General features: G+C 36.8%; 1 protein-coding gene across 1 annotated transcript; it reads left to right on the top strand.

Annotated features, from left to right (window-relative positions):
• Positions 1-8,481: 8,481 nt before the first annotated feature.
• Positions 8,482-11,429, top strand: LOC141590035 (uncharacterized). The gene is made up of 3 exons (XM_074410651.1): positions 8,482-8,800; positions 10,146-10,838; positions 10,951-11,429. Exons 1-3 carry the CDS (start codon positions 8,482-8,484, stop codon positions 11,427-11,429), a joined length of 1,491 nt encoding a protein of 496 aa, XP_074266752.1.
• The last annotated feature ends 1,001 nt before the right edge of the window (positions 11,430-12,430 follow it).

Raw genomic sequence — 12,430 nt, forward strand, 5'->3', positions numbered from 1 at the left:
GAAGGGACGGTTGAGTGTTGATAATGTGAGGCTAGGGTGTAGGCTTTTAAGTGTGATGGGACATAAAGTGATTTTGGAAGCTCAATGTAAAAACAACTCAAGTGCACTCATATGGTTGTCAGTCACATTTGTTCGACATTTGCATGCATTCTACCATATTAGCTAACATTTAATTACATGTAACTCCTCCCTCTAATCAATCATTGGAAAACGTAATTTTAATTTAGCGGTATGTCACCTAATAAACCAATTTCCGACCGAAGTCTTTCGAATTGTTCTCTTTCTAACGGTTTTGTAAGAATGTCCGCAATTTGATTTTCCGTTTTACAAAAGCTTAGACAAATATGACCTTTCTCAACTTGATTACGTAAAAAATGATGTCGTATGTCGATGTGTTTAGTTCGTGAGTGTTGTATAGGATTCTTTGATATATTAATTGCACTAGTGTTGTCACAAAAAATAGGGGTAGTCTCGAAAGTAAGGCCATAATCATGCAATTGTTGACGTACCCAAAGAATTTGTGCACAACATAGAGCGGCACTCACATATTCGCTTTCGGCCGTGGACAATGCAACGGTGTTTTGCTTCTTCGAAGCCCATGAAATGAGACACGGTCCTAGGAAGGTAGCAATGCCCGAAGTGCTTTTCCTATCCAATGTGTCACCGGCATAGTCCGCATCCGAAAAACCTACAAGATCAAGTTCGTAGTGAGTTGGGTACCAAAGATATAGCCCTTGTGTTCCAATCAAATACCTAAAAATCCGTTTGACGGCTTTGAAATGAGATTCCTTAGGATTTGCTTGGAAACGGGCACAAGCACATACACTAAATTGTATGTCGGGTCGACTAGCGGTTAAGTAAAGTAAGGAACCGATCATACCTCGATAAATCTTTTCACTAATGCTCTTACCATTTTCGTCCTTATCAAGCTTGTTTTTAGGCACCATTGGTGTAGGCATAGGTTTAGAATCGCTTAACCCAAACTTACTTAACATTTCTTTTAAGTACTTTTGTTGGTGAATCATCGTTCCATTTTCACATTGTTTGATTTGAAGACCAAGAAAGAATCCAAGTTCTCCCATCATACTCATTTCAAATTCCGAAGTCATCAAATCAGAAAAGTACTTATAAAGAACATTGTTAGTTGCACCAAAAATAATGTCATCGACATATACTTGCACAAGCAACGATTCATTTCCTTGTGACTTGATAAACAACGTTTTATCCACGGACCCACGTATGAAACCATTTTCCAATAGAAATTTTGAAAGCCTATCATACCAAGCCCTAGGAGCCTGTTTTAAACCATAGAGTGCTTTATCTAGTTTAAAAACGTGGTTGGGAAACTCGTTGTTTATAAAGCCCGGAGGTTGTTCAACAAATACTTCTTCATCAAGGTATCCATTTAAAAATGCGATTTTGACATCCATTTGAAAAAGCTTTATACCTTAAAAAGATGCAAAAGCTACAAGCATTCGTATGGCTTCAAGCCTAGCTACCGGTGCAAAGGTTTCATCGTAATCAATTCCTTCTTGTTGGTTAAAACCTTGCACCACTAGTCTAGCTTTATTCCTCACGATTTCTCCAACATCATCTAGCTTATTGCGAAAGACCCACCGCGTACCAATTACAGTACGTTGGGAGGGCCTAGGGACAAGATGCCATACCTTGTTCCTTTCAAATTGCTCCAATTCCTCTTGCATTGCAATCATCCAGCATTCATCAGTCAAGGCTACTGTGACATGGTCTGGTTCTATTTTTGAGATGAAGGCATTGTGTGCACAGAAATTTTGAAGCGATGATCTGGTTTTTATTCCAGAGGTTAGGTCACTGGTTAAGTTTGATAAGGGATGTGAGCTTTGGTGTTTCCATTTTTTGGGAATAAGTGAGTTAGAAGATTCGGGTTGTTAAATGCCACGCAATGAGAGGGGATTGTTGCATGAGAAATGTTTGAAGGAGGTGATTGTGGTTCGTTTATGATTTGATTGGGCTGTTCTTCACCATCCTTGTTCCCCCTGGATGAGGTAGCATCATCTTGTGTAGGAGGACGGTTAGTTCCCCCTAGATTTTGCGCATCCTCCTCATGCAACAGTGGCTCCAACTGTTGCTCGGCTTCTTCTACTACTTGATCCATTTCATGTCGTATCATACCAATCTCAAAATCATCATCATATTCATCATCCTCATCATCAACCTGTGTATTTGACACAAAAAGACTAGATTCGTCAAATATTACATGAACGCTTTCTTCCATTTTCATGGTCCTTTTGTTATAAACTTTATAAGCTTTACTATGATCGGAATAACCAACAAAAACTCCTTCATCACTACGAGCATCAAATTTGCCAAGGTTGTCTTTTCCATTATTGTGCACAAAGCATTTACTACCAAAGCATTTTAAGTGTGAAAGATTAGGTTTTCTTCCTCGTAGTAGTTCATAGGGAGTTTTCTCAATGATTTTTCTAATCATGACACGGTTGTAAATATAACAAGATGTGTTTACGGCTTCGGCCCAAAAATTCTTAGGAACCTTAGAGCTAATGAGCATGGTCCTAGCCATATTTTCAAGAGTTCGATTCATTCGTTCCACAACCCCATTTTGTTGTGGGGTTCTTGCGGCCGAAAAGTTGTGACTAACACCATACTCATTACAATAGGACTCAAATGACGAGTTCTCAAATTCGGTTCCATGGTCGGATCTCAATGAGACAAGTTTATAACCAAATTTGTTTTGAACCTTTTTGACCCAAATTAAGAACTCATCAAATGTTTGATCCTTAGAACTTAAGAAGAGAAGCCAAACAAATCTTGTGAAGTCATCTACAATGACACAAATAAAGCGACTTCCACCTCTACTCACAACTCGCATGGGTCCACATAGGTCAATATGAATGAGTTCAAGAGGTAGGGAAGTACTAACAACCTTTTTGGATTTAAAAGAGCACTTAACTTGTTTTCCTTTAACACAATCATCGCAAAGTGATTTGAATTCGAATTTAATGCTAGGAATGCCGTCAACTAGATCAAGTCTCTTGAGGGTGTTAAGGGTCTTAGCATTTACATGACCAAGTCGTTTGTGCCAAAGCCAAGGGTCGTTCTTTTGAACACTCATGCATGATAGTGATTGACCCGACAATGCATACAAATTAGTCATGTAGACATCTTTGACACGTTTACCTTCAAGTATGAGTTCTCTAGTTTTTCCATTGATGATTCTACATTCACTAGCAAGAAATTCAACAATATTACCTCGATCACAAAGTTGTGAAATGCTCAAGAGATTGTGTTTCAAACCTTTGACAAGCAACACTTTGTCCACGCATAATGACTTTGACTTACCAACTTTTCCAATACCAATGATTTCACCTTTCTTGTTGTCGCCAAAAGTCACCATGCCACCATCGTAGGCTTCTAGCGAGAGGAATTGGTTTTCATCTCCCGTCATGTGACGAGAGCATCCACTGTCTAAGTACCAATTGCTGCTGCCTCTCACTAATGCCTATAAGAAATCAAACATTTAGTTTAGGAACCCAAACAAGTTTGGGCTCCTTCTTGACAACGACCTTTTTGACTTCCTCTTTCTTTATCCACACTTGTTTAGCATTTTTAGTGTTTCTTTCTAAGTCGCGGACTCTTTTGTCACAACCATTGAACTCATGACCTGTTTTCCCACAATAGTTACAAATGATGTACTCAGGAATACCAGCATACTTTCTTCTTCGGAAGTCAGTTTGACTTGGATCCTGGTTTCGAGTGCAACAAAGGTGTGTGCTCTCGTTGCATTTGAAACCAAGTCCAAAGATTCTTTGCAAATTTTTCATATTCTTGTGATTGTTTCAAGAGAAACTCCAAAACATTCTGACTTCCTTCCCATTTTAAGTAGAACATCTTAGCCTCATCTACCTCTTTAGTTAATGTTTCGATTTTAGCAAGATGATTAAGATTCAATTTACCTAAATTGTCGAAAGCTTGTTTTGCAAGTCTTGCTTCATCACTGAGTAACATTCCAATTTGTTCTAATTGTTTATTATCCCTTTGACATAATTTGAGGTCAGCTAGAAGAGTTTCACGTTCCTTAGTTAAAGAAGACACTAATTTTGAGAGAGTATCTATTTCTTTTCTTGAATCGGATGCCACAAAGAGAGACCTCTGTGGCATGAGTTTGTTCACTCTTTTTAACATCTCAATTTGAGCAAGAAGGTCATCATTTAATTTTTGAGCTCGTTCTAAGGTACTTTTGACATGACTGGACTCATCATTTAACATTTCAAAGAATCTTAACAAGATCATCCTTTTCATTGTTACAAGTAGCTAAGTCAATCAAAAGTTGGTCACGTTCTTGTGTTAGTGATGACACATTTCCTTTAGGAATCGGATGCAACAAAGACAGATCTGTTGCCTTTGGTTTCATCAACTTTGTTGGCTAAAAACAGATTTTGTTTTCGAAGCTTTTTGATTTCTTTTTCAAGACCCAACATGGAACTAGGTTGATCATTCTCATTTAGACTTTCTTTTAGGACTACATTTTTCTCACTATGTCCTCAATTTCGATTTGCATAGCTTCCAACTTATTAGTTTGGACACGACATTTATCTATGAATTGATCTAGGAGGAGACAAATTTTGTCTTTAGAGAAAGATCGAACCTTTTTCTTGAGCTTAATTACCTCGTGGTCTGAATCAGAGTCTGAATCCGCGGAGTGAGCCATAAGACACTTGATGTCTTCTTTCTTTGATGACTTGGAAGCATTTTTTGAAGAACTAGACGAGATGCTAAGTTTGGCGTCTAATTCATCCTCAAGGACATCGTCCTCTTCAGAATCAGACATGCCCCAAATAGCAGTCATTACCTTGTTTTTGTAATCACGTTTTGCAAAGTCACGTTTTTCCTTAGATTTGATATCGTTCCACTTTGGGCATTCTTTGATTTGATGACCTTTGTCACCACATTTAAAGCAACCAACAGTGGAGTTAGATCTTCTCTTAGGAAAACGGCGTTTACTAGAGTTGTTGCTATACCTTTGAGAGTTTCGACCATTGATCATGCCAACAATGTTTTTAGTGAACATTGCAAACTCATCATCTTCATCCTCCTCATCACTTGAGAGAGCATTAAGAGCGAGTCCTTTCCCTTTAGAGCTTTCACTGGAACGCTTCATGAGAGTTAACTCATGAGCCATGAGTGAGCCCATAAGTTCATCAAGGGAGAGCAATGAAAGATCCTTAGCTTCCTCAATAGCCGTAACCTTCGGTTGCCACTTTTCAGTTAGGCTACGAAGGATTTTACGGACTAAATCCTCGGATTGAAAACCCCTACCTAAACTCTTAAGGTCATTGACAATACTAGAAAAACGTGAAGACAAACTATTAATTGACTCATCTCGTTCCATATTGAACATCTCATATTGTTGCATGAGAAGATCAATACGGTATTTCTTGACTTGTGACGTTCCCTCATAGGCAAGGTTTAGGGTGTCCCAAATCTCTTTGGCCGAGGCACATCCAGATATACGATTAATCTCTTGGTCACCGATTCCATATTGAAGAATGGACATGGCCTTAGAGTTTTTCTCGATTTTCTTATAGTCGGCCTCAACATACTTATCCTCACTTTTCAAGGAGCTAGTGCCATCAGCATTAGTCACTTCGATTTTGAGGGGACCCTTTTGAATGATTAACCAGCATTCATAGTCCGCACTTTTGACATAGTGCTCCATGCGATGTTTCCACCAGGCATAGTTTTCTCCCTTGAAAATGGGATACTTAGTGTGTTTTGAATCGTCCATAACTATAGGATCAACTCTTTGGATTTAACCAATATCAAGAGCACAAGGCTCTGATACCAATTGAAGAGTTAAGAACGATTAACACCTAAGAGGGGGAGGGGGTGAATTAGGTGTACCTTTTAAGAATTTATCTTTAACTTGGTTAATTAATTAACTTAAGTAAAGAATAAGTGAAGTACAAGACTTGAGAAACTTAATTGGATGTAAGTTCACAAGAAGATACAGCAGTTCTATGTCACGGTATAGATGACTGTGACACAGAACTTGATTAGGCACATGCGAGAAATAGCAAAGTGGAAGAACGTAAAAGTAAATGAACAAACAAACGACATTTAAAAATTGGTTCAGCCTCTACTCCGAGGCCTACGTCCAACCGTTATTTTATTGCTTGTTTAGAAATTTACTCAAACTTACTAAACCCCTTACAATGAAAATAACTCGCCAACCTACTCCGGTTGCACTCAAACTTAAAGCTACTCCGCTTCAAGAGTTTATGGGTTCTATCTCAAGGTGTTACAGAATCTTGAATCTCAAGAGTTCACTAAATGAACATGGAGATTACAATGAAGATCTAACACGAGAATCATGGAACAAACTCATCATGTCACAAAGATCAAAATGAACCGATACTTGGAGGTTTTACTGACTTTTTTTCGAAAACAATTTTGAAGACTTAAAATCAAAAAAAACGTTTTGCAAATACTTGAAGAACAAAGCTTTCAATGCACAAATGATTTGCAAGGTTTTTACAATAAATGCTTTGGAAGTCTTAAGAAATAAATGTGACTAAGACACTCTATTTATAGTGGATTTAAGTCTTAGGTAAGTACACTTTGAAAGATTAAATCCAATATTAAAATGATAGCTTTGAGTGATGGTAAGTGTTAGACTTGTAGGCTTGGGGCTTAAGAAATCAGAAACTTAAGCTTCTACACTCAACATGTGACAATTTACCGAAATGGCAAAAAGCCTTTCTTACTTTAGAAGTTTGACAAGTCTTTTTTGCCATTTTGGTAAAAGGTGTTTGCACAAATCTAGAGGCTTAGTCAAGTGGGCTTGTAACTCCAAAATTTCAGATTGTTTTCAAGTTTCTGAAAATTCAAATGTTTAAGGTTTAAAGTTTGCAAAGTTTTGACACTTAAAAACATTTGGACGAAAAACTCCTCCGTATGATAGTACCGAAACCACGGTCATGCAATCCGTTGCATGGTTTTGCCATTACTTGACTTAAATGAGAATGTTACACTTACTCTTACATATATCGACTAAGGCTTTGGAAAGTATCATTGTCTTGACTTCCTTGAATGACTTGATCATCTTGAATCATTGTTGAAAGTCCATTTGATTGCTTCATTCACTAATTATTTCAACTAAGAGCAAACAATCAAATAACAAGGGGGACTTGGCATCATCAATCTAATGTGTTCTAACAAAGTTGAATTTTAGTGTAGTTCCCTAAACCTACCATTATTTACCTCTAGCTTAAAAAGAATCGTGAACGGATCCTCCGCGGCTTCAAAAGAAATCAAGGGTCCAATACTTATGAATGTCACGTATTAAATATAGTAACAATTTTACACATTAGTATTGAACATCATCATTGTTTTTTTTGGAGTTGCATGAAATAATATTCTGGTATTAAAACATAACTCAACAGATAATAAGTAGAGATGTGCACTATGTCATGAATTTAATCATAAATATCAAGTGGCTCACTCAATGTAACTTATACACAGTTGATTTGGGATGTCCAAATGTAAATCTCTCTTAAACCCGTCTTAAATGTAAAATGAATACAAAAATACATCTCTAACACAAATTAATGTTCATTATAAGAAGGGTATATAAATTCTTTTATATTTATATTACTTTCGTTCACGCTCAAAACCAACTCAATAAGAAATGTAAGAATATAGTACGAGAAATTATATTATTGGCTCATTATTAAAAATTGGTGGTTTGAAATTGGAATCATAAATATAATAAGTAAATTAGACTTAATGGCTTTAGTTCACATTGGAGGACATTATTAAACACGAAAGATGTAGTAGCATATCTCCATGTGAACATTTCTAAGATGCACTCTTAATCCAATCCAATTACAATTTGATTCCGTGCGACTTCTTCTTAAGAAACAGCAAGGCAATTAAAGTGACAGATCTTAATTAGCTTGTTTCGTCACACAATAATTTGTGAATGTTGTTATATTAAAGTATTATATTCTTAGGAACCAAACTTGAAACCAATACAAGCAAAAGGATTAATCAATATGAGTGATACGTGGAGTACTTATTAACCTTAGCTTGAGTGCTACTACTTTATTCGGGTTAGATATAATCCATTTGTTTCAGTTATTTATTTACTTTTGGTTTTAACGCAAAGATAAAAAAAAAGAGCGGGGTTTATTAATAGTGGTTGTTAGTGGATGATAAATAATCCTTAATGTATGTCATACAAAACTTAGGCTTCTTAATATAGAAAATAGAAAGGTAAACAATTGAACGAGACAAACTAAAATAGAAAATGTAAACAAATGATTGGGACAAACCAGAGGGAATACGAAGTACGGAGTATTAACTTATGAAATAGTGTTTTCAATACAATTTTAATTAAGGGGATTGCTTTTAAAAAAAACCTAGAGATAGAGAGAGAATGAGCGATTAAAAATTTCAGTGCCGCCATTGATTTCCGAACTGATGGCTAGGAAATCTAGCCAACAAAAACAGCGAGAGATGAACTTAAGAGGACGAAGCATCCCTGCCAAGTCTAAAAGTGATGATACAACAGTAGAGGAAGAAGAAATTATGGAAACTTGTAACCCTAATGCAGCATCCACAGGACCAAATGTTGAAGAGGAAAGGGAAACCAAAAATATACATGACATTGTGGAAATTCCTGAATTGGTAGTGGAGACTGATGAGGAGGATGAAACAGATGAGGAAATAGAGGCCAGTGAGGAGGAGGAAGAATATGTTTGTGATAGTTTGGAACAGGGGGTTGAAAATCGAGAACAGGGTGAGAAAATAGACACTACTACAAAACTCGTTATGGACATCAGTTGATGGACATCTGATTATTTAGAAAACTGATGTACAAATTATACACATCAGTTGTTTGCAAAAAACTGATGTACTTATAATTATATGTACATCAGTTGCGTTACAAAACTGATGTCCATTATTTCTGATTTTAATGGACATGGGATTTTAGCGCAAAGCCCATGTCTATATGATAATCAAGTACATCGTGCATAAAATTTAACCGATGTACATATACAGTGAAAATTATAAGCGCGCAAAATATTTCCCTCACCGCCCTATCACTTGTATAATTTCAAGTATGTATAATTAAAAAAAAAATCATTTTTAATAAACCTAATAATCCCTAGCTCATCGTCATACAATTGATACCTTCATCCTCCCTCATATCATCGTCTCAGTATACAATTCATACCTTCATCCTCCATCAAATTCATCAAATTCATTCACCAGCGCTCGTCAACCACCAGGCGCTCATCGTCAACCACCCTGTGCTGTTATCTCGCGCTGTCATCCCTCACCATAATTAGGTATTTTTCGATCTTTTTTACTAAAGGCTTAATTTTTTGTTAATTTGATCAATTTACTACATGCATGTTTGGATTTTGTCATTTGTGTGATATGTTTTCAATTTTAATTGAAGAATAAATTTTGGGTTTATAATAAAATCTAAGTTTATGCTTAATAAAATTGTAGTTTTGATAATCAAATTGGGCGTTTATGCTGATACCTATTAATTATTTCAAATTGGGGGTTTATGCTTTGGGTGAGATGTTACCGTATGCAATTTTGATCAATTTACTGCATGCATGCCTGATTAATCGATTGTTAGAAGTGTTTTTGTTTTTTTTAGGTACATATGCTTTGGGTGAATTTAGTGCATGCTGATACCTATCAATTTTGATCAATTTATGCTTTGGGTCAGATGTTAGAAGTGTTAGGGGAAGTGTTAGAAGTGTGCAATTTTGATAGGCCATCTATTTAGACTGCGGCAGTAGTATGGATTAAGAAAATCACCAGTTTAGCTGTTCAGTCATCCTCCCCATGCCAATTTTGATGCACTTAGTAGCTGTTCAGTCAATAGCATTGACAAGATTCTGCAATTGCTGATCGACATTTTGATGTGCATCAAATTATCAGTTGAGTGTTAGAAGCTAAGTGTTAGAAGTGTGCAATAATTATCATCAGTGGATTGTTAATTATGGAGTTGATGTTAAGTATTTAGCTGATTAATGCCTGAGTTTTGAATTATTCGTCCTGAACTTTTCAATAATAACCTTTTAACCTTATAAACTATCGCAGTGGATCTTGAATATATACAGAGATTGGGAATATGGATCGTGACTGGATGTTTGTTGACCGTTTGGACCCTAGATATAGGAAAGGGGTTGAACATTTTGTTAGACTTGCTATTAATAATGCGAAGAATGTTGAAGAAATTTATTGTCCATGTGTTAAATGTGGGAATAATGTGTATCTTGATTCTGAAGAATTGAAAAGTCACCTCTTATGTAATGGTATTGACAAAAGTTATACAAGGTGGATTTGGCATGGGGAGGATGTGTTGCCTACCTTGAGTAGTAATTTAGAGGATGATAGCGACATTGAGGGAGATGATTTTGATGAAAATTTCGATCGAGTAGACGACCTGATTAATGATTTGAAGAAATCCAATGAAGACCCCACACAAGTAGAGATGTTTGATAGGCTAGCTGGTGATGCAATTAAACCCCTATACCCAGGTTCAAGTTTGACACGCCTATCTGCAACTTTAAAATTGTATAGCTTAAAGGCGAAAAATGGATGGAGTGATATAAGTTTCACAAGTTTGCTTCAGTTGTTGAGTGAGATTTTACCAGATGGCAATGAACTCACTAAGCGTACCTATGATGCTAAGAAAATTTTGTGTCCAATGGGAGTTGATTATGTAAAGATACATGCATGTCCTAATGATTGCATTTTGTATCGAAAAGATTATAAAGATTTAAACGAATGTCCAAAGTGTGGGGTTTCACGTTACAAATTGCCGAAAAAAAAATTCCAAAAAAAATATTGGGGTCCCAGCTAAAGTCTTGTGGTATCTTCCCATTATCCCAAGATTTAAACGAATTTTTGCAAATGTAAAAGATGCAAAAAACTTAATTTGGCACGCTGAAGGTAGAATTTCAGATGACAAAATTCGTCATCCAGCTGATTTAACACAGTGGAAAACAATAGATCATTTGTTTCCTGAATTTGGATCCGAGGATAGAAATTTAAGGCTTGGACTTTGTACTGATGGTATGAATCCGTTTGGTAGTCTAAGTAGTCAGTGGAGCACATGGCCAGTTTTGCTAACAATTTATAATCCCCCTCCTTGGTTATGCATGAAGCGTAAATATCTTATGTTGTCACTACTGATTTCGGGGCCTAAGCAACCTGGAAATGATATAGATGTTTACCTAGAACCCTTGATTGATGATTTGAAGTTATTATGGGATGAAGGGGTAGAGGTATATGATGCTTATCATGGTGAGACTTTTAACTTACGTGCCATGATATTTTGCACCATTAATGATTTCCCGGCTTACGGCAACCTCTCTCTTTATACTTTTGAAAGGGGCTAAAGCGTGTCCAATTTGTGAGGAGGATACAATTTATGACCGTTTAGTTCATGGGGGAAAGAATGTGTACCTTTGTACTCGAAGATTGCTCCGCCGGTCACACCCTTATAGAAAAAAATGAAGCCTTTTAATGGGAAACAAGGACTTAGAAACCCTCCAAAGATTTTAAGTGGGAGAGAGGTTTATGAAAAAGTGAAAAACAGTGAAAATAATTTTGGAAAACCATATAAGAAGCCAAGTAATGGGACCTTATACAAAAAGAAGTCCATATTCCGGGATTTACCATATTGGAAGCATTTGTCCGTGAGACATTGTATTGATGTCATGCACGTGGAGAAAAATGTGTGTGATAGCCTCATTGGCACACTTCTCAACATCCCTGGTAAAAGTAAGGATGGTGTCAAAGCTAGAGAAGATATGGTCGCACAAAAGATACGACCAGTGCTTAGCACCACAAATTAGAGGTTCAAGAACCTATTTACCCCCAGCTTGTTTTACTTTGTCACGAAAGGAGAAAAAAAGTGTGTGTGAATGTTTACATGGGGTGAAGGTTCCGCAAGGCTATTCATCGAACATTAGAAATCTTGTGTCTTTGAAAGAGTTAAAACTGGTAGGCTTGAAATCACATGATTGTCACACTTTAATGCAACAATTACTTCCAGTAGCTCTTCGTGGAGTTCTGCCTAATCATGTTCGAGGAGCTATTACTAGACTTTGCTATTTTTGCAATGCAATATTTAGCAAAGTTGTTGACTCAGATACCTTGAATACATTACAACTGTAATACTCCGTATTTATGGTCTTGGGGGTACTCTATCGAGTAGCCCTTACTCTGTCGAGTAAGGGTATGTTGCAGAATAAAATAGTTTCTGACTTGTTGGGCACTCGATCGAGTAGCTGGGGCACTCGATCGAGTAGGGGGGTACTCGATCGAGTACCTTGGGTACTCGATCGAGTGTCCGGTTTATCGGGGGTTTTTCTCGGGTTTTGTTAATTACGCGATT

The sequence above is a fragment of the Silene latifolia genome, chromosome 7 (genome assembly GCF_048544455.1).
Source record: "Silene latifolia isolate original U9 population chromosome 7, ASM4854445v1, whole genome shotgun sequence".
NCBI classification, from domain to species: domain Eukaryota; kingdom Viridiplantae; phylum Streptophyta; class Magnoliopsida; order Caryophyllales; family Caryophyllaceae; genus Silene; species Silene latifolia.

Bases quoted from the DNA above. Each gene is read 5' to 3' on its own strand.
- LOC141590035 (XM_074410651.1), top strand. From the start codon at position 8,482: ATGGCTAGGAAATCTAGCCAACAAAAACAGCGAGAGATGAACTTAAGA. The intron at 8,801-10,145 runs GTGAGAAAATAG...GAATATATACAG, and splicing joins GGTTGAAAATCGAGAACAGG to AGATTGGGAATATGGATCGT. The intron at 10,839-10,950 runs GTTACAAATTGC...CAAATGTAAAAG, and splicing joins TCCAAAGTGTGGGGTTTCAC to ATGCAAAAAACTTAATTTGG.